The sequence below is a fragment of the Apodemus sylvaticus genome, chromosome 9 (assembly GCF_947179515.1).
Source record: "Apodemus sylvaticus chromosome 9, mApoSyl1.1, whole genome shotgun sequence".
Lineage (NCBI taxonomy): Eukaryota > Metazoa > Chordata > Mammalia > Rodentia > Muridae > Apodemus > Apodemus sylvaticus.
Genome location: NC_067480.1, coordinates 104369960 through 104389195, shown reverse-complemented (window position 1 = coordinate 104389195; position 19236 = coordinate 104369960). Strand labels below are relative to the sequence as shown.

At 53.4% G+C, this 19236-nt stretch overlaps 3 protein-coding genes across 7 annotated transcripts in view; 1 reads left to right on the top strand and 2 right to left on the bottom strand.

The window, feature by feature from the left end:
* Positions 1–4316, top strand: part of Fam168b (family with sequence similarity 168 member B) — a 33109-nt gene extending 28793 nt beyond the window's left edge. For all 5 annotated transcript variants that reach the window (XM_052192895.1, XM_052192891.1, XM_052192893.1 and 2 more), the window contains one exon: positions 190–4316. The gene's annotated coding sequence lies outside the window, so the exon portion shown is untranslated. The remainder of the gene's footprint in view (positions 1–189) is intronic.
* On the bottom strand, positions 4233–12067 carry Arhgef4 (Rho guanine nucleotide exchange factor 4). The gene is made up of 9 exons (XM_052192890.1): positions 11894–12067; positions 11301–11480; positions 10980–11159; positions 10158–10390; positions 9694–9823; positions 7798–7929; positions 6997–7240; positions 6409–6486; positions 4233–5889 (listed from the first exon to the last, which is right to left on the bottom strand). The coding sequence occupies exons 1-9, from the start codon at positions 12017–12019 to the stop codon at positions 5738–5740; spliced, it is 1455 nt and encodes a 484-aa protein (XP_052048850.1). The 5' UTR covers positions 12020–12067; the 3' UTR covers positions 4233–5737.
* A 3084-nt stretch (positions 12068–15151) lies between these two features.
* Smim39 (small integral membrane protein 39) lies at positions 15152–15390 on the bottom strand. Its single transcript, XM_052192896.1, has one exon. The coding sequence runs from the start codon at positions 15320–15322 to the stop codon at positions 15152–15154; it is 171 nt and encodes a 56-aa protein (XP_052048856.1). The 5' UTR covers positions 15323–15390.
* Positions 15391–19236: the final 3846 nt, after the last annotated feature.

The window sequence follows — 19236 nt, the reverse complement described above, 5'->3', positions numbered from 1 at the left end:
CACTTCTGTAAGTGGGCTTATCCCACTTCTGTTCGTATGTAGGGCTTCAGGGATAAGGGGGCAGGGGGCGCAGAGGGTGTCTGTAAGGTGCGTGGGAACCAGGGGCCGCAGCTTTGGGTGCCGCAGCCCTCTGGAACTAGTAAAGCACAGGTGCCAAGAGCCTGTCTGACTGTTGTCGTTCTTTCCCAGATCTGAGGATGGAGCTGTGCAGTTACTTCATTGAGTCCACAGCTGGTGCTGCAGGCCTTGTGCCTCCAACCAGGACTTTGTTCTTACTGCTCCGACACTTAGCTAAACACGACTGCGCCCAGCCCAGCAGGCCCCAGCTCGCTAGTCTCCAACTAACTCGGGCTTGGTTTTAAAGCAAACCCTGTTTTGTGGACTGCCTGGCAATTTTTTTAGCTAACTGTAATGATAAAAAAGGGAGTATTACTCTATTCTGAATCATATCTAGTTGAATGCATGTTTATAAAAACAAACAAAACAAAGCTTGCTCAATCTACCTGCAGTGACTGATGTAAAACCATCATACACAAAACCCAAAGGACTGGACCGTGTTCACAGCCTGTCACTCACGCACCTCTGTGACGTACGCTGAGTCTCAGTTACACATGTGTAAGGGATGTCCTCACTGAAGCGTGGGGGACTGGAGGGGACTCTAGGTGCTGGGGCTGCCAGGTGTGGACACAGACATGTATGTAGCTTTCAGCTGCCTCATGTTTTGGCACTGACTGACTGATCCTGGAGTGAGCCGCAGGGACTGGGAGAGCAAGCGAGTGAGCGAGCCTGCAGCCGCCCCCAACAGCAGCAGCAGGGAGAGCAGGATCCCTCTCCTTCACTTCAGCTGGAGTGTGCTCTGGAGAGCAGGGATCTACCTGTAGCAGGAAGTACAGGAGCTTGGTGAGCAGTCCAGCTGGGGTGAAGAATGGTCTGTGTGTCAGAGCAGGGTCTGCCATCTGAGTTTCCACTGTATGTCTTACAGGATAATGTTCTGTGTTATCTGTTGGGACTGTTGAAAAAGTCCATTGTAGAAGTAAAGTGTCTTCCTAGGAGGGAGGATGTTGGAGAGAAGCAGCCACACTAAGGCAGTGTTGTCTTTGCTTTATTTTGCTTAGGGAACCATTCCTTTTTTCCCCCTGAGAATAACTGAGTCAGCTAAAGACACGGGCACTGCTGCAATCTCCCCCGAAGACTTCAGCTGTGTGCTGGGCTGTGCAGAGCATTGTACATTTAAGACTGGTTACAAGGGAATAAGTGTATTTTATTTTTCAGTTAGTTCCTCATGTTTCTTGTAGAGAAGCAGGGCTGTGATTATGTCTAAAGATGTAGAAATAATGTAGCTTGTCTTGGGGTCATTTGCCTGAGGATGACCTGTCCTCTGTGACTAGTGGGTGGGGCTGGGAAGGCTGCACAAATGCTTTGTGAGCCTCTTTGGCAGCTCTCTCCTGTCGCTGAAAGCACTTGGTACCAGGCCCATGTGGAAAGCAGAAACAGCCAGGCAGTTCAGGAATGCTGCACTCAAGGAAGGCTCTGTGGTGGGAAAGATTTTGAGTGTGTACATAAGACATCACGAGGGTTCTTTTTGCCTGAATATGCCCAACTTGAATCTGTGAGAGTGTTTTTGTTCAGTGTGGGTCAAAGGGGCAGGGTATGAGGACCTCTCTTGGTCTGTCACAGGGGCAAGGCCTGAGGACCTCTTGGGTCAGTCAACTGGGGGTGTGATTTTTATCTTTTCCAACCCCATTGAATTGCTGGGGCTTTGGTTGAAGGGGTGCTTGTCTCTGGCAGCTAAGTCTAGGCCTCCATGTTGGTCGCCTCAGTAGCAATCACCTTGGCTAGAGGGCGGGTCACCTGAATATGGAACTTTTGGTGACCTTATTTTTCTAGTAATGTTCTCCATAATTTCTCTTTAGCATTTAATTTTGTGAGTTTAGGAAAGTATCTGCATGGATCAGTGTGAACAGAAGATTCCTCATTCCTTACATCCATGGACATAGAATGTTTCTGGATGAGTATGTTTAATTGTCTCATGAGCGAGAGAGAGAGAGAGAGAGAGAGCGAGAGAGAGCGAGAGAGCGCATGGGGTGAGAGGTAGCACAAGAAAGCACTCACTGCACAGAGATGGAAACATTTGCTGTGGCGCATGGCCTGCATCCATACTTTCATGTTGGGATTCCCATCCCTGTGGTGGATGATGTGCAGAGTTGGTAGTTCCAAGGTTTCCCGGGTGAATAATCACAGATCATGGAACAAATGTACCTGTGATTTTCACATGTGTTTGGAAAAGTCCCCCTACTAAACATAGCTATCTCCCTGCCTGGAAAGGAAAGGGTAGAGTTGTTGGCCTGCAGCAGGAAATTCCCACGTCTTTGGGCCTGCTTGCAGCTGCACAGTTAGTGCTTGCACAGGCCCTGAGTTCTCAGGACACAGAGAGGGGTTGCCACCCCCCTACTCATCCATCACATCACACACTTGCCCTGGAACTGTTTAAATGGAGCGACTATCAAACACCTCTGTTTTATACAACTGGTCTGTGTGGAAATCTTTTATGTTTTGAAGCTATCAGGTATTCACTATGGAATCTGCTGGTGAAGGATCTTACCAGGTGAGAATCTGGGCATATGGATGGTAGTGAACTGTCACAGGTGGTGACTTGAACAACATTCAGTTTCAGTAAAACTAAGGAACAGAATTGGGTCAGTATTCTATTACATGGCTGCACAGGTGTCCCAAAACATTCCAAGAAAGTGTGCTTTCTATGTGTGACATTCCTACTAGAGTCCATCAGCTGAATTGACAGGCAAGCAGAGTGACACTGAAACTGAACACTGACATCGCTGTTAAGGATATATATATATATATATATATATATATATATGTTGTTTGTTTGTTTGTTTGTTTCCCGCTGCCTTCCCTGAGGCTAGGGAGCTTTCTTCCTCTGCTGCTGCTGTTTGCAGTTTAGAGCTGTGGAGTATTGGAACCTGTGACTCCTTGACTCTCGAGAAGTAAATCCATCAGGATTGGGCCAGTTAGGCTGCAGGCATGCATGGACACGGCAGAATTGTTGCGGTGTTGTCTTCCTTGGAAGAACTGTCGAGTGGCTGCTGGCTACCAGTTGCCGTTCTGAGTAGCAGCCTGTGAGTGGTGTGCAGAGGCAGTGTTTGTTGTTGAGTATCCTACCTTTCCTCAGCCATGCGCCTGGTATCTTATGCATCTGGTTTTGTTCTGATGCACGGTCTTACGGTACAGTGAGAGCAAAGCCATTCTCGGGAGGCTGGTGCTTCCTGCTTCTGACTTGGGCCTTTGAGTGGGCCTGTGGTGGGAGAGGTTGGCCAGCACCAGCCTTAACCGTCGGGGCTGCCTCAGATTTCCGCAGTTCTTCTGAATATGGAGTCTAGGATCACTGACTGTGGGGCCACCTTCTCTCAGCATCTGACATCTGTACTTGTGGTGTGCCTGGCCCTGCTGAGTGGCACAGGACCTCCCAGGGTGCAGGGACAAGTGTGGCAGCTGCTGGTCCTGTCCTGGTGCTTTCTGAGGGTTGCAGAGGGCAGGAGGGCAGCAGACTCGCTCGCGCATCCAGCACACCTCCCAGGTCTTTGCTCACTCCTGCCCAGTCTACTGTGTTTGGTGGAGTGATGATGCGGTTGGTCTCAGTAGGACAGTCAAGTGATTGTCTGTGTCTTAGTTCTTCTCTTCCCTCCCCCTCCCTGTTCATGTGAGGAACAGAAAGCCTGTGGAATGAATCTGACTAGAAGTATGGCACGGGAGGCAGCTGCGTTTCTGTCCAAGAACTGCTGCGGTAGCTAGCTGTGCACGAGATGTGAGAACCCAGCGGGTGTGTAGGCGGTGTACAGGGAAGGGCAGTGGGTGGCTCTGGTGCAGACTGGGCAGTATGAGAGACCAGTTGGGTCAGACTGGGGACTGGCTCCCAGCAGGGTTATTGTGGCAGCTGGAGGCCCCAAGGAGCCTGATAGATAGGCTGTGACTGAACAGAAAAGGTTCTTCTTTTTTTAAACTTTTGTTTTTAAATACTCTTTTTTACACTGTTGTTGGTACTTTTTTTATGCCTAAGTCAGCATTGTCTTCCAGTGTTAAAGGCATCCCTTGCCTCTTTATGGAACTTACGTGTCAAAACAAAGGAACGGGCAGACTGTCCATCCCATGCCAGTTCAATTAGATGTAAAGTCATACTGTTTTAATTTTTTATGCAATCTGATGAGTAGATGAGCTCAGATTTAAAAGCACGTTTATTGTAACCAGAATTGTTATGTAATTAATACTGCAGTTTTCAATAAAGATTGACTTGTGTTGCATATTCTGATCTTTTCATGGGAGTTTTGTCAGAGGTGACGGTCTGACTGGCACTTGCCACCACTTCCCCCAGTGTTCTAAGAAGCTCCAGGGGACTGGGACAAGGCTGTGTTGAGCCCCTGATCTGCCTTGGTGGAGGCTCCTCCTAAGGACTATAGGACGCATAGGCTTCTGCAGCTCTACAGAAGCCTCCTGGCTCCCTCAGTTTAACAAGGAAGATGCTGACCCCCACCTCTCAGCCCACATGTACTAACATGAGTTAGCCTGTGGGAGGTGGAAGGGGGGTGTGCCCCGTCCCCCGCTCCCCCCACGGCTCCCTGGCCTGCTTCCTCGCACCCTCTTTGGGCCCTGTGCAACAATGACCCCAGCCACCTTAGGCCAAGTCTACCAGAGCTCTGGGGCTGTGGCCCAGTGAGCAGTGCCTCCCCTTGGCTGAGAACAGAAGAGGAGAGGCAGGGCAGCAGCCCCAGGAGGACGACAGCACACAAGAAACTGACACACAGCACAGCTGGCCAGCAGCCACGTCACTTTCCATTCGTTTCTTTATCAAATTAAATGTGGCTTTTGGATCAGAGAAGATGCAGCGCAAGAGTGACTCCATGCTTCCGAGTCCTGTAGGCACTGCACCACGTGCAGGCCCAGCCATGTGCCCCACAAGGCGGCCGTCCACGCGGGGCCAGAGTTCAGTCCTTATGGCTTCTCACACTTACTAGGGTAAGGCAATCTTTCTGTGTTGTTAACAATTCTCCAGTGTTAGAGAAACAACACAACCAAAATCATAGTGAACAGGGGAGTGTGTGTGCGCCCGCAGCCACCCCAGCTACAGGGAACTGTCACTAACCTGGAACCAGGGACACAGTTGACTGTATGGTTTTGTTCTTGTTACACATGTCACAAGTAAAGAGGGTGTCTGGCAGCCAGCAGTGTCTAGAGGGACCAGAAGGCATAAGGACAGCTATGGGTAGAGTTAGTGTAGAATTCCTGGTTCCTGGCCTCTCAATTGTAAGTGCACTGGGGCCTGACCAGACAGAGAGCAGAGGGGCACACGCCTGCTTTGGCAGGTGGCTCATGGCCACAGAGTTTGATTTCCTACCCAGAGGAAACAGGAGAGTGGAGATGATAGCTTTCCAGAGAATGTCCAGAGCAGATGAACCTATGTGCACAGCCTGGCCAGAGGTTTTGAGCTGTGGCGTGCAGGCTTACCATTGATGGAGGCTCTGTGCAGGTCCAGAGTATAGGCAGAGGCTGGTACCCACACTAGCCATGGGGAAGGGGCCAGAGGCAGGGCCCAAACTTCATACAGTGTGCCACTGTGCCTGCTCACTTCCAGTTTGTAAAACAGGCAGAGGGCCTGATGGTGTAGGCCTCAGAGAGGAAAGGACAGGTTCACAGAGGGCCCTCAGGCTGTCTGATGGGCGCTGGCTCACTTGCGGAAGGGCGCCAGTCGGCTGATGCTGTGCCAGAAGTTAGATGGCTTCCGCCTGGGCTCTGCTAGCACCAACACCTGCTGCTGGGGCCGCCTGGCAGGCAATGATGGATGCTTGTGGCGGGCCAGGTATCCCGGCCTGCCGACAGCTGGGCAGGGGAGAGAGAGAGAGAGACACCAGGGGATCACAAAGGTAGAAGACAAAGGGGCCTGTTTGTGGGTTCTGCCGTAGACGTTCCATAGAGGAGTTTGCCACACAGGACTTGGCTTCCCGAGGGGCTAAGCACAACACACAAGATCCCCAGGTATCAATAGTTTGGGGCCTGGGCCTGGTCCACTACAGCCTGGGGGCTTGCCAGGGCCACTGTCCAAGGCATGGAATGTCTGCCTCTGTCTATGGAGTTGGAGAGATGGCCCACTCACAGGCAGCTGGGACACACCTCTCAGCGGCCTGGGGAGGCTTCCTCTGGTGCCCCAGGAGGTCAGAGAAGTCAAGCACAAACTGTCATCTCTGGCTCTTAACTACCTTTGAATACATCCGCCTCTAAAGGGTGGCCAGTGGACCTCTCCAAGGATGTGGGTGGCCAGCTGCCGCCATGGCAGAAGTCAGAGACGGAAAAACGGTCAGGGCCGGAACTGCCCAGGGAGTGGGGTGCTTCCCCGGTTACCTTTAGGCTTCCCTGTGGCCTGCTGCTTGCTGGCGTTCAGCATGGCCTGCTTCCTCTGCAGCTCGGTGATGGCGAAGCCTGGAGGAAGGGCATATGTGAGACCCCGCCTTGCCCTCTGCAACCGCTCATGTGCCTCCCCGCCAGGCACTGTCCGTCCAGCACCCCGTTCCTGTCACGCTCGAGACAGCCTGGCATGGCTGCTTCCTCACCTGCTCAGCCATTCTGTCTTGCCAGCCAAGGGAGAGAATGAAGACCCCGAGCCACCATTTCACGTCTTACCTTGACCCTGCACCCCCTTCCCACTTCTCTAATATCTAGCTTCTTTCTCTTCACTCCTGTGGAGGCTACCAAACCAAAACATGAAGCTGGTGACCAAGGAACAGGAAAGGATGGTGGAAGCTTCTGTAGCACCCACCCCGTGCTCTCCAGGGCTCGGTGGGAAGGGCTCCCCCAGGTCTCACCAGATGGGCACCTATAGTGAGCTACTCCCATCAGCCTCGGTCAGTGGGGCTGACCACAGAAACGGCCATTTCTACCAGACGGGGAGTGGGCCCCAGCAGCTAGGCAGGGCCCAGCAGGATCTCCCACCTGTCTCCTGGTCCAGCCGCACCTGCTCCCTCTCTCTGGCAAAGGCCTTCAGCCAGCGCTGCTTCTGTTCTGGTTTTTTGGCACACAGTAAGTGGCTGTCCCCCGTGGCACCGCAGTACAGACGGAAGGCATTCTTGACGCTCACGTGGAGGTCTCGGTCCTTTCCGTCTTCCACATCTACCACCTCCAGGTCATCCATGTCCAGCCGGCCCTTGTAGTACAGCACGTCCCGGCGGAGCAGATCCTGCCCAGATGTTGCCCTGAGCCCTGGCTGCCCAGCAGCCTGCCTGACTACCCGATCATGCCCAGGATCCATGCCCACCTCCCCTCCAAGCCACTGACTGATGGGACAGTGTAATCTTTTGAGGTGCACGTGGTCTGGTGGGTAGAAAGCCTCAGAAACTAAAGCAGCAGTCCATATAGTGTGGGAGAGAGCAGGGAGAACAAGGAAGGCTTCGAGCGCGGGGCCACTGTGCCACGGTTCGAGAGAAGCGGAAGCTAGCAGTAAGGAGGCCAGAGGCTGCTGGGATCAGAGGAATGCGACAAACACAGGCTTGCAGGGGGAGACCTGATCTGAGGAGCAGGCGGGGACCAGATGAGGAGGGGGTGTTCTCAGCAGTCACCCCCAGTGTCCCTGGGCTCACTGTGGAGAACCAGTCCTAAGGGCCCGACTTGGGCTCCTGGAGACACAGACTGGCCAAGGGCAGAGTGTGACAGGCTCTTTGCCTCTAGACAAGAGCCCCAGCCCTTAAGTGTCCTACTCCCTGGGACTGGTCTGGCCAGGCAGGGTGGTCCGGATACCTTTTTACAGTAGATAAGCTGGCGATCAAAGAGAAAGAACATTCTCTGCTGACTCCTGGCTTGAGGCTGTGTCACACGGGTCAGCTCCCCCGAGTGGATGAGTTCCGAGCTTCTGACCAGGAGGTCTTCCCCCTGAGTGAAACCCAAGGAGAGCCGTGAGGTAAGCACGCCCAGCCTTGGGCTCTGCTGCCCGCCTCTGCTGGTGAATGGGTGTCTTCCTGCCTGAACTGAGTTGGTAGGACAAGGTAAGAGGACACTCTTAAAGCCCAAAGGCAGTCTTGCAAGCCAGGATGTGGTAGGAGAGAAAGGTACTTTTGACCCACCCCTGTTGACATTGTAGCCACTGGCTTTCTGTGGCTGCCAAAGGATTGATGTTGCTGAAGTACACCAAGATTTCTCAAAGAGTATGAAACAATGTCAGAAATGTTTGGTAGTTACATTTGTAATGTTTTGATCTGTTGAGTTAAATAAAATACTAAACTTCATTTTACTTCCTCATTTTGCGTGGTGTGTTGTGTATCCACGTGTTTACATGTGTCCTTATATGTAGGAACACGGTGAGGGGACAGGTCAACATCAGGTGTCTTAATGACTTTCTGCCTTAAAAAAAAACTTTTATTATTCATTTATTGTGGGGAGGGGTGGTTGCACACCCGCCACAGCAAGTGTGCGGAGCACAGAGGACCCCTTGCAGGGTCCTCTTCCCGTCAAAGGGTCCTGGAGACTGGCATGAGTTTCGGCAGCTTTGGCAGCAGGTACCTTCATCCACAAAGCCGCCTCACCAAGCCATCTCTACCTTATTTGTTGAGACAAGGTCTTTTCACTCAACTCATAACATCAGTTAGGATGGGCAGCCAGAAAGTCTCGGGAATCCTCGTGTCTGCCATCTAAGAGTGAGAGACAGGTGTACCCCATGCCTGATTTTTTTTTTTTTAACGTGGGTGCTGGGAGTCTGAATCCAGGGCCCCTTGCTTGCATGCAGCGCAAGGCGGCACTTTACCTCCGAGGTCCCGACCCACTCTTTTCCTCTTGGAAGATGGGTATTTGAAGTACAGACTTCTGGACGTGGCCCACACTGCCTTTTAAACGCTTTAGGGAAAAAGATTAGGCTTGGCAGGAACTTGCCCCTGCAGCTAGATGCTTTAGTACCTGAGGCTGACCTGCGGGAGCCGCGGGCAGCCGTCCATTTGGGGATGGCTGCTTTCCAGCCCTTGGCCAGGCAAGGACTCAGAACCAGGCTGCCACACTATCCTGCTCCCTCCACCCGAGGGTTAGGACTCAGTGCGAGCATAGGGCCTAGGACTACATCTGTCCTCTCCTGCACCTTATTCTGACTGGCATCCCTTATGTTCTCATTCCGACAGCTGGCACAGTACACCACAGCTCCCATCTGGGTAGGGGGTAGAGGTGGCGGATGGCTGTGTGCAGGAGGGCAGAGTCTTCCCTCCTCCCACGCCTTTAAGGAGCGGAGATGTGTAGTCATCACTTTTACTTGCTGCCTGGCAGATACGTGGGGATGGGCAACCTAGAAAACAGATGAGCCTCCGTTTCTAGTCCCATCATGGGGCTCTAAACTCAGCTGTTAAAAGTTCCAGAAGTTATCTAAAACTTAGCAGTCCAGCCTGTTCTGGAGGCAGAGAAACAGACCAGCGTGTCTTAGAAACACAGTTCCTGGGGTTAGGGCTGTCCCTAGGCTGGCGGTGGGAGGTGCGTGGTATTGCACACAGGAAGGAGACCGTTAGGTGCCAAGGCGTCACCAGGGGCCCAATGCACGAGAACCTGTCTTCCAACAGCTCCTGGAAGCGCAGTGGGCCCCTGCTTCTCATCCCTTCTGAGCAAAGACCCTACGGGATGTCCTGGGCGCCTACGGGATGTCCTGGGCGCCGGGGCCCTCACCTCCCAATCCTCTATGCAGCTCTGCCACTGAGCAATCTTGTCGATGTTTTCAAGTCTTCGTTTCCGTTCGTTGATGAGCTGGGCCACATTCTTCATGGCGTGCAAGGCGGCTTCCACATTCTTAAAGTCCCTGGGGCAGAACAGACAGAAGCAGGGTGCAAGCTGGAGAGCAGGAAGAGCAGTAAGTCCCCAGAGGCCCTGGCCTGGGAGGTTACCCTTAGCCACAGCCGCACCTATTGAGTACAGCAGCCCTCCTTTCCTGCATAGCTTCCTGGTCGAACAGCTTAATGTACTGTTGATGTATAGCCTTCCCTACTCCGGGATAGCTCAAGGTAGTGGCCTTGCTTTACCCTAAGCTGTTTCCCGGTGCTTACAGCAGTACCCAACATTCTGCAAATCCTCGGTTTGCTGGCTGACAGCATGCAGTCTCAGGCAGCTCCCCTCCCCCACCTCATGCCCTCTACCTGTGCTGGGGGTGTGTGTACTTGAGCAGCTCCGCCAACTGCAGGGGATACTTGCAGATCTTCTGCACCGGGGTCAGCAGAAAGCCATCCAGAGAGATGTCGATCATTCTTTGCAGCAGCCGGCAGGCCTCGAAGAAGTACACGTACTTGCTGAGCTTGGTGAGCCGGGAGAGCTCCAGGCAGGCATTAGGGTGGTTGTTGCAGTACTCAGAGTAGATCTGGAAGTCTGCTTGCTGGGGGCACACAGGTGGAGGTCAGGATAGCTGTCTCCCGTTTCCCCGGGCAACAGGCCACACAGCCATAAGGTGAGAGGGTCAGGAGCTTCTGCATTTTGTATAGGGGCTGGCTCTATTACTTTGCTGGGACTACATCAAGTAGTAGTGCCCACTACTACTGTATGTAGATTCCAGGGATGGGGGAAAAATCTGTGATATGTCTGCCTGTCCTTGGAGCCACGAGGCTTTCGAGATAGGGCTTCTACGAGATATTCTGATCATGCCTCTGTTTTTATTTTATTATCTTTTAGTGAACTCAGTGGTGCTAATCAGGAAAGATTATCAAGGCTAAACAGGTCAAGCCTTGGAAGTTGGAGACCCCCTTGTCTTGCTTCAGTAGAGGACTAAACAGTCTGCCAGGAAGGCTAGTAGCTTTTATCCGGGAACCTGGTATGGAAAATCCTGGGGAAAGAGGAGGTGGCCTAGGAAACAGCAAGGGTGCCAAGCACACAGACAAGTGGAGGTGGGGTAGGGTCGGGGGAGGGCCAGGCACTGCAGCCTGTTAGGGCTTGGGGCTCCTGGGTAGGATGGGTCCAGGTGCACTCACGTGTTCTAGAAAGCAGGCACCCAGCTCGCTCAGGTGTGGCCGCTCTGTGTTAAATTTCTGCTCCAAAGCCTTCACAAACGCCTTTTGGCAGCGGTAGATGTCCTCGATGTTCCCAAAGATGGTGCGCAGCTGCTCTTCACTGAACATATCCTCCCTTTTGCGGCACTGGCGGACGTAGCCCTGGGGGAGGAGGGCGGAGCCAAGCTCTCAGCAGCAGTTCGCCACGCCCTCTGACATCGCCCAGCCCCATTCTAACCTATAGCCTAAGTCACGCAGCCCACGACCCTCACTTCTCCTAGGAAGCCTGCCAACCCTCCTCACCTCGCAGATGTCACGAAGGTGCTTGATGTAGTCCCGCTCAGTGCTGAGGATCTCATTGATGACATTTGTGCGCATCTGGTCCTTGCAGCTCTGGGCCTCTGGACCGCTGTCTTCGGCCTCTCCAGCCCCGGCCCGCGGGGCCTCATAGTCGTCCGCGGGCTCATCCTGGTTCACCCGCAGCTTTAGACAACAACGCAAGGCAGATTAGCCCCAGCCATCTTCCAGTCAGTCCCTGAACTCCGCTCTAGGTCATCGGAAGCTGAGGCCAGTAGCTGCTACAGGACACGGGGGTCCAAAGGCACGCCCACAATTGCCCTGCAGCTGCCTCTTAGACACAAAGCCAGGGCAGGGGATAGAGAGTTTGAAGACCGCGGCGACTGTCAAATTCACTCCTCTGGTACACTTCGTTCTCAGCGGGGATTGGAGCAAAGCACTAGGAATTTCGGAACCAGACAATTCTAGGGCATCTAGGTTTAGGAATTCATTTGCCTAGGTAGACACCTTGCTAGATCGCTAGCCTGTAAGTTTAGGAAAGGGCCAAGAATCTTCAACGCCCCACCCCCACCCCGGAAAAGCACGGACTAGAGTCATACCCGTACAAAGCTGGCAGGGAACCACCCCTCGCCATCGGCCATTCGGCCCCACCACCATTCTCTGTTGGTGGCATCCATTACTTCGATGACATCCCCAGCTTTGAAGCCCAGCTCCTGGTCATCCATGGTGACATGGTCCCACAGGGCTTCAGCACACACCACACTGCCATCACTGATGAGCTGTAGAGAGAGTTGAGATCGGTAGCACCGGTGAGACAGGGCTGCCCTACCCTGCTACCCCACCCCTTACCCAGCAGCACCGGAAGGGGGTCTGGCCTGCTTTACACAGAAACACGAATGACGCTTCCCTCCAGGACAGCAGCTCCTGTGGCGGCAGGGCTGTCCCAGGGCATGCCTAGATTCTCAGTGAGGGAACACAATGGGACTGACTGTCGTGTCCCCTTCCCTGCTCAGTTACACCTTCAGCTCCAGTGCCCTGTGCTGAGATGTTGGGCTAGGGCTGGGACATGGCGATTGGCAGCTGCTACCTGCTCTCCTTGGTGGCTATTTAAAGGGGGGAGGGGTTGCTCCCTCTGCGGGTTCTTGTGGACTCGCATGGCTTGTGAGGTCATCCAGTTAACAGTGCTGCATTGCCAGTGACAGTGCCCACCATGGCAGCTGGGCCACATTCGTGTGCTTCTTTAAACCCTTGCAGAAAAGTAGCCATATGACACCATCGCTCCATATTGCAGCCCAGGCACCAGCTGAGGAGCAGTCCTCCTCAGACTGAGACCTGGAGAGCTGTCCGCATCGTTCTGCCTTCCTTTCCTTCCCAGGCTGGAGATTAAACAGGCGGCTCTTGAAGCTGCTACCAAGTCAGTCACTATATGTGGCTGACAGCTCTATGCCCGGGGCTCTTTCCGCCCAGAGGGCTGGTGAGGCTCCTCCCTCCACTGTGTGGCCCGCCCCTTATCCCGCCCCTTCCGGGTGGCCTTCATGGTTAGAACTCTGTCCCCAGCCTATAGGCTCCTGCTTCTCTGTTCTGAAGGCTGTTTCTGCTTTAAGAATAAATGGCGGTGGTGGCACACGCCTTTAATCCTAGAACTCTGGGAGGCAGAGGCAGGTGGATTTCTGAGTTCGAGGCCAGCCTGGTCTACAGAGTGAGTTCCAGGACAGCCGGGGCTACACAGAGAAACCCTGTCTCAAAAAAAAAAAAAAAAATTGGCGGTGGTGGGTGGGATGCACGGGGCCTCCTTCCTGGCCAGCCTAACAAAGAACTAGACTGTACACACCCCCAAACAGATCTCCCCACAAGCCAGTCCTACCCCTGAGCTGCTCTGCATCCTTGCTCGCTCCCCTCTTGGCCTCTCTGGGGGCTTCCATATTGGAATCCTCGGGTCAGCCCAGGAAGCTATATTTCCCAGGAAAATGAGTAGCAAGCATCTCTGCCCCTGTGCCAGACTCTGCCTTAGAGGTCCCTCCCTATGCCCGATACTACACAGGGATCCCAGCACAGAGCTCCGAGTTGTTCCCGGGGACAGCAGACGTCCAACCTCTGGGCTTCGTTGCCTTTGTAACAGGACTTTCTGCAGATGGCTCTGCGGCCACACATTTGGGATAAGGCAGGAGGAGCCTTATCCTCCTCAGCAAGGCCACAGGAGGAGCCAGCCTGCCGCAGGCCAGGCGCCAGAGCACCTTCTGCAGTAGGCAGCCGTGTGAGGCCTTGAAGGATGTAGGGACAGAAGAAGTGGAAGCCAGAACCGGTGACAAAGATGAACCGGAGGATGTTCCGGACCCGGGGAAGTAAGCTAGATACTCAACATGTCCCAGGCGGCCTGCTTTGTATGAACTGGGTGAGGTGTCTCTCTCTGTCCCTGGATTCCCTCGAACAAGCACTGAGAGAGAGAGAAGGGGGGAGGCAGGCACAGCCACTCCTTCCTCTCCTTCTCATGCGCTTGCAGACATGTATGGGTCCTGTTTTGCTGCTGGGAAAGCTACTGAGGATGTGGGACACAGAGGCAGAGACCAGGGTCCTGGGTGGCGTTAGAGACAAGTCACAGTGGTCCTGCCCGGTCATGTGGAAGCCTGTAGGTAGGCGTGGGAAGGAGATGCTGGTCCTCAGGGTTGTTTCCAGGCAGAGAAAGCAGCGGACAGGCACACTACAGCGTCTGAGCACATCCTCCGAACTCCTCCCGCGTGTCTCCCATCAGGACCGCAGTTAACAGAACCCCCCCTCCACGGGCATCACACACGGAAGGCTCTACCAAGCTCTAGCCGTGCAATGAACCATTTCCATGCCATTGCCAAACCAAAATGTAGCTCCAAGAGGCCAGAACCACATTTGATAGGGGATCAGAGGTGAGCCCCAGCTGCGGCTAAGTTCCTTTCTCTGCAGAGCCCCCTGTGGGCCCCACCAGGTGCTCATGACCTTAACCCGGCACCAGCGACTGCCAAAGATAGGATTCCAGCTGGTGTCTGCCTAGCAGGAGGAAGCAGAGGCTGTCTGCCTGGCTCCTTGCCTCTGAGGTGGAAGGAGATCTGGAGGCAGGTGCGGCTTGTTCCACCGCCCAGGTTAGTTCAAGACTAAGATAAGCCAAGGGCAGGGGCAGAATTCCTTCCTGTGCCTTGAGGTTCCGACTGGGTCTAAGGGAGGGTAAAGCCTCCAGGCTGTACCTCAAACTGACCCCCTGTGGACCATCACAGCCTTTAACACATCCCGCTACTACCCTCCTACATCCTCTATGCCTTTCTCTTGTGGAGTGGTGGCGCCTTCCCACCAAGCTGTCCCTGAGCACCGGAAGTGGTGGGAGGGTGTGTTCAGAGTGTCTGCTGCAAGTCAGGCAACAGCAGCAGCAGCAGCTCTGCCCTAGGAGACTGACTGGCACTTTTTAAGGCCTAAAATAACAAAAATGTCAGTATCGCGTGCAGAGGAGTCCAGATACCCTCTATCAGCCTCTTGCAGTACCCACTTAATACATGCTCTGCCTTCCCATGCACACCCTTCCCAGACAGCCTCTGCCAGCAGGTCAGGGCTCCTCTGCATCTTCTGTTAGAGAGAGACCCGCCATGTTGTCCCACCCCCTCCTTCCCAGCCTCTAGGACAGATGAAAGGCCTTTTGGGCACGTGTGCCACCACGCCCCTCGGCCACCCTCAAGGTGGCATCCCCAGGGGACGGGAGGAAATCCCCAGACTGGCCTTGACAATGAACACATGGGCATAATGGGAGTCGTCTCCCCTCCCCCACGTCCGTGTGGTGACAGCGGCTGGAAGGTGCCACTCACCCTGCGCGGTCCCCCGCGGTGCCGGGCGCGCGCAGCTCAGCGGAAGGCCAGTAGGAATATCAGCACGGCGTTGATAAGGACCAGCAGCGCCAGCACAGCAGAGACCACCACGCGCTGGGCGCCCGGGGGCAGGTTGCAGCGCAGCAGGGCGCGCAGGGCACCACCAGGCGTTGCGGGGCCACGGCGGGGCTGCGGGGGCCTGGCCATCACGCCCGGCCAACCTCCGGGCTCCTAACGCTGGGAGATCCCAGCTCAAGGCTGGAGCCGGAGGCGCCGGAAAGGAGGCGGAGCTGTCTGCGCTCACCAGCCTGGCTCCTCCCCCACAGCGCACAGGCTTTAGTGGAAGCTGGGCAAAGGTACTACAGAGGGGGTGGGTAGGAGGGGACTTGTTAAAGTCGCCTGATTGCCGATTGCACTGTGATCTGCCCAGGGTCCTTCCCTGGAAGGTGTCAAAGACTAATGTCCTGCACAATGTTTCTTCCTGGTACACAGATGACCGCTGAAATCCTGGAGGGGGTGAGTGTACCCTGGGACTTAGACTCAGCCAGGTCCTGGCAAGCCAGGATGTGTGGCAAGATTGCTGTGGAGAAGGGTAGGCCAGTTGTTTTGTCATATAGTCCAGGCTGGCTTAAACTTCGCTGATCTTATATAGATGACCTTGAACGTCGCATCTTCCTACCTCTGCCTTCTTGGAGCTAGGAGTACATGTATGTGCTGCCCATGCTAGGTTTATGTGGTTCTGAGGCTCAAACTCAGATCTTCATGCTTGCTAGGCAAGTACTCTACTCTCTGAGGCAAAACTTCACAGGGCCAAGGGTTCTTAATATTAATAAGGCTATCATCTGGCATTCACTTCACAGATGAGTAAGTGTACCTCTGAAACATCAGACAATTAGTTGTTACACATTTACCCAGCTAAACAGAGTGCTGAGAAGACTTAGTAAACACACAACTCACAGTTCTCAAAAAGTTCCTGAAACATACAGGATTCACATATATCCTCCCCTGAGTTATATAAGGAATAACAGTTGCTGAAGAGAGGAAACTCTATGACCAGTTGGGCTGTCAACAGTCCTGTAGAGAGCTCCAGGGAGTCATCACACATGCTGGACCTTCCAGTCACGGACCTGCTTTGGAGCCAACTATGTTCACTGATCACTTTGCTAGACTAGGATTTTTTTGTTTTGTTCTCAGTATCACATCTGAGGTGAGTATATGCCTGCTTGCCTCAGATCCAGGGTAAGGTCACATAGCCATACTCTGCTCACTGGTATGCAAGACCCAGAGAGGCCCAGGCCCAGCTGTGGACATGAGCTTCACCTCATGATAGGAACAGATTCATCTGGAGCATGAGCTAAGACAAAAGGCCCTTGCATTTGGGCCGGGTTAAGAATACTACCCTGCCCGGGGACTCCTACCTTTGTAAACCCCAAGAGCTCAGGATATGACTAGAACAGCTTTGTGAGGCTGCCTAGGCTGGTGTGTCAAGGTTGCAAGACTAACGGGAGAGCCGAAAGGAGACACGGATGTCTGAGGTGGGTGAGGCTGAGCCCCAAGTTCTATAGTTTAGGGTAATTCTAGCAATAAAGAGGAGCTGCTTTACAAATGTGGCCGCCATCTGGCGTTGCAGTCTGGGATCATAGGGCAGCAGCCGTCTGAGGGACTTACAGATGCTCCTTTCCTGTCTCCGGGAACTCCCAAGGCGGTTGGTTATCCAACAAGGGTGAACACAAGACAATGAGAGACCAACAGATGTTGGGCTCTTCCTTCAGGCTGGGGAGTGTGAGAACCAGGCCAGGCCCAGTATGTCTCTATCACAGGAGTCCTGGGAAGACAACGACACTTGAGGAGCCAGAGGACAGTTGACTCCATAGTGGGCTAGCCTTGGGTCATGCAGTACCCTCACATGTGCCACATGGGGGGCGGGGAGGGGAGGGGAGAGGTGCAGAGCACCTCTGGGAGACCCAGTGTTCTAGGACAACTCTGCATCCCACAGCTTTGCAGATCTTACAATTGACAATACTCTTGTTTACACTTTACAGTTGGAGGACAATTTCTATGGCTTTCCTCTAGTGTCTGTCTGCCTTCTAGTTTGGGCATTGAGTGGCATGACCTAGAAGCTGTGTACTCTTCATCCACCTCAGAGTTGAGGGATGCCAGCAGCTGTGTGCATGTAACAAAGGAAACCTTGACATCCCAATGATCTCATCTGTGCGGGGAGCAGCTGGAGCCAGGAGGAAATTTCAGCCACAGCCTGGCCCAGAGGACATGGGCAGCCGTGCACAGGTGGTAAGGCATTTGCACCTTAGGTCTCCCACCTACGTCTCCCTGGATCATCATTGCACACATTGATAGAACTGAAGCATAGGGAGATGAGGCCAGGCTGGGTGATGGTGGAAAGGGAGGGATATCTGAAGACCCACGGACAAACACCTCCTACATTTGCCAGTCAGGGGGAAATCCTTACACTGAGGATGGAATCTGGACAGGCAGCGGGCATTACAGCCAATCCTAGCATGGCTGGGCAGGGTAGGAAGCCCTGGCATGCCCAGGCCTAAGCCGTGGGCATTTGGAGAAGGCTCTGTGCAGGGCAATGCTGTAGGAGAGAGATGCTTGTAGGAACCGAGGACAATTAACTGCTTCATTTGCTGATTCATCCTGCAGGAGTTGGGCAGTCCCAAGGCGCCAGGAACAAGTATGTGTAAGGAATACAGAATGAACAAGACCCTATGCCACACCACACCTCCTCATGCTCCTCAGGGTACCCACAAAGGCAGGCATCACACACACAGCCTGCTCTTGAATAGTTAGCTCACTGCAGGTAGGACTGTGCCTTCAATACATCTGCATACTAGGGCAGGCACACTGCCTGACATACAGCAAGTACACAGACCATGCGTGACACATATATTCAACACATACAAACCTATACTATACCTGGAACGTACACATATGTGTGGGTATGCGCAGCGGTCGCTCCTCAGATACCCACAATGCAAACTGCCCCTCTGGTCCACATCATCACTCTCTTGGCTAGAGGGTTTGGATTCCTCTCTGCTAAAATCCTGAGACATCCGAGGGCTGAGGACAAGGCTCAGTAGTTATGGATACTTACTGTTCTAGCTGAGGACCCAAGTTAGGGTATTAGCATCCACTTTCAGAGCCTTATCACCACCACTAGCTGTCTACACTCAAGTGTATGTATCCTCACAGAAACACAAACACAAACATGCCATTAAAATTCTTCTTAAAAGTCTTAAAGAAATTGACAGGTCCTTTTCCCCTAGTGATGGCCCTGGTGTTGTCTATATTTTATTGTTAATTCCCCTCTCCCAGGAGGGGTTGCCTGGAACAAGGAATGAATTCCTACTCAGGTGACTCTTGTGAAGCTTCCCTGAATGAATAAAGGAACCAATCACTGGGCTAGTAGGCGGGACTTCCGGGTTGGAGAGGGGAAGAGGAAGCGGGAGAGGGGTAGGGCTTTTGGACCAGGAGAGGACAAGATGTAACTGCTGGTATCTCCTGGTTTAGATGGCAAATTTGCCAGGATTCGCCACTGGAGGATTTAGATTTAATATGGCTTATAAGATTAAGATTCTAGTTGTTGCGCACAGCGATTGTGTAACCATTGATTCTGAACTAAGTTTGTGTAGTGTTTTCCTTCATGCAGTGGCTCCACTGGGTTCTAGAGAGAAAGGTCCAACGGTTTGTAGATGTGCACCACAAAAGGCTGGGGGAGCTTTGAAGCATGGACTGGCATGGTAGCGACCGCCACTGGGAACTTATTGAGCTGGGGGGAGAGATTTTGGAGCTCCGAGTCAGAGAGTCTCCACAAGATAAAAACAGACCGGCCATTGCCCGCCAGAGCATGGCCGGTCAGCCTGCTGGGGCAGAGGGTAGCTGGGTATAATGCGGGATGGTGCCACTTTAATATTTCCCGCAACAAACATGAAAGGTTTACAATCTAGAACAAGGCACAGTGAGTGTGTGATAGTTTGATAATCCAGACGTCACTGAGGATGCTGGACTTTTCCCCTGCCGCCTCCTGCTCCAATCATCTCCAGGGATAAAGTTCGTGTGAATCCCCAGCAAAGCTTCCTGCTGAGCCAGTCCCGGCTGCA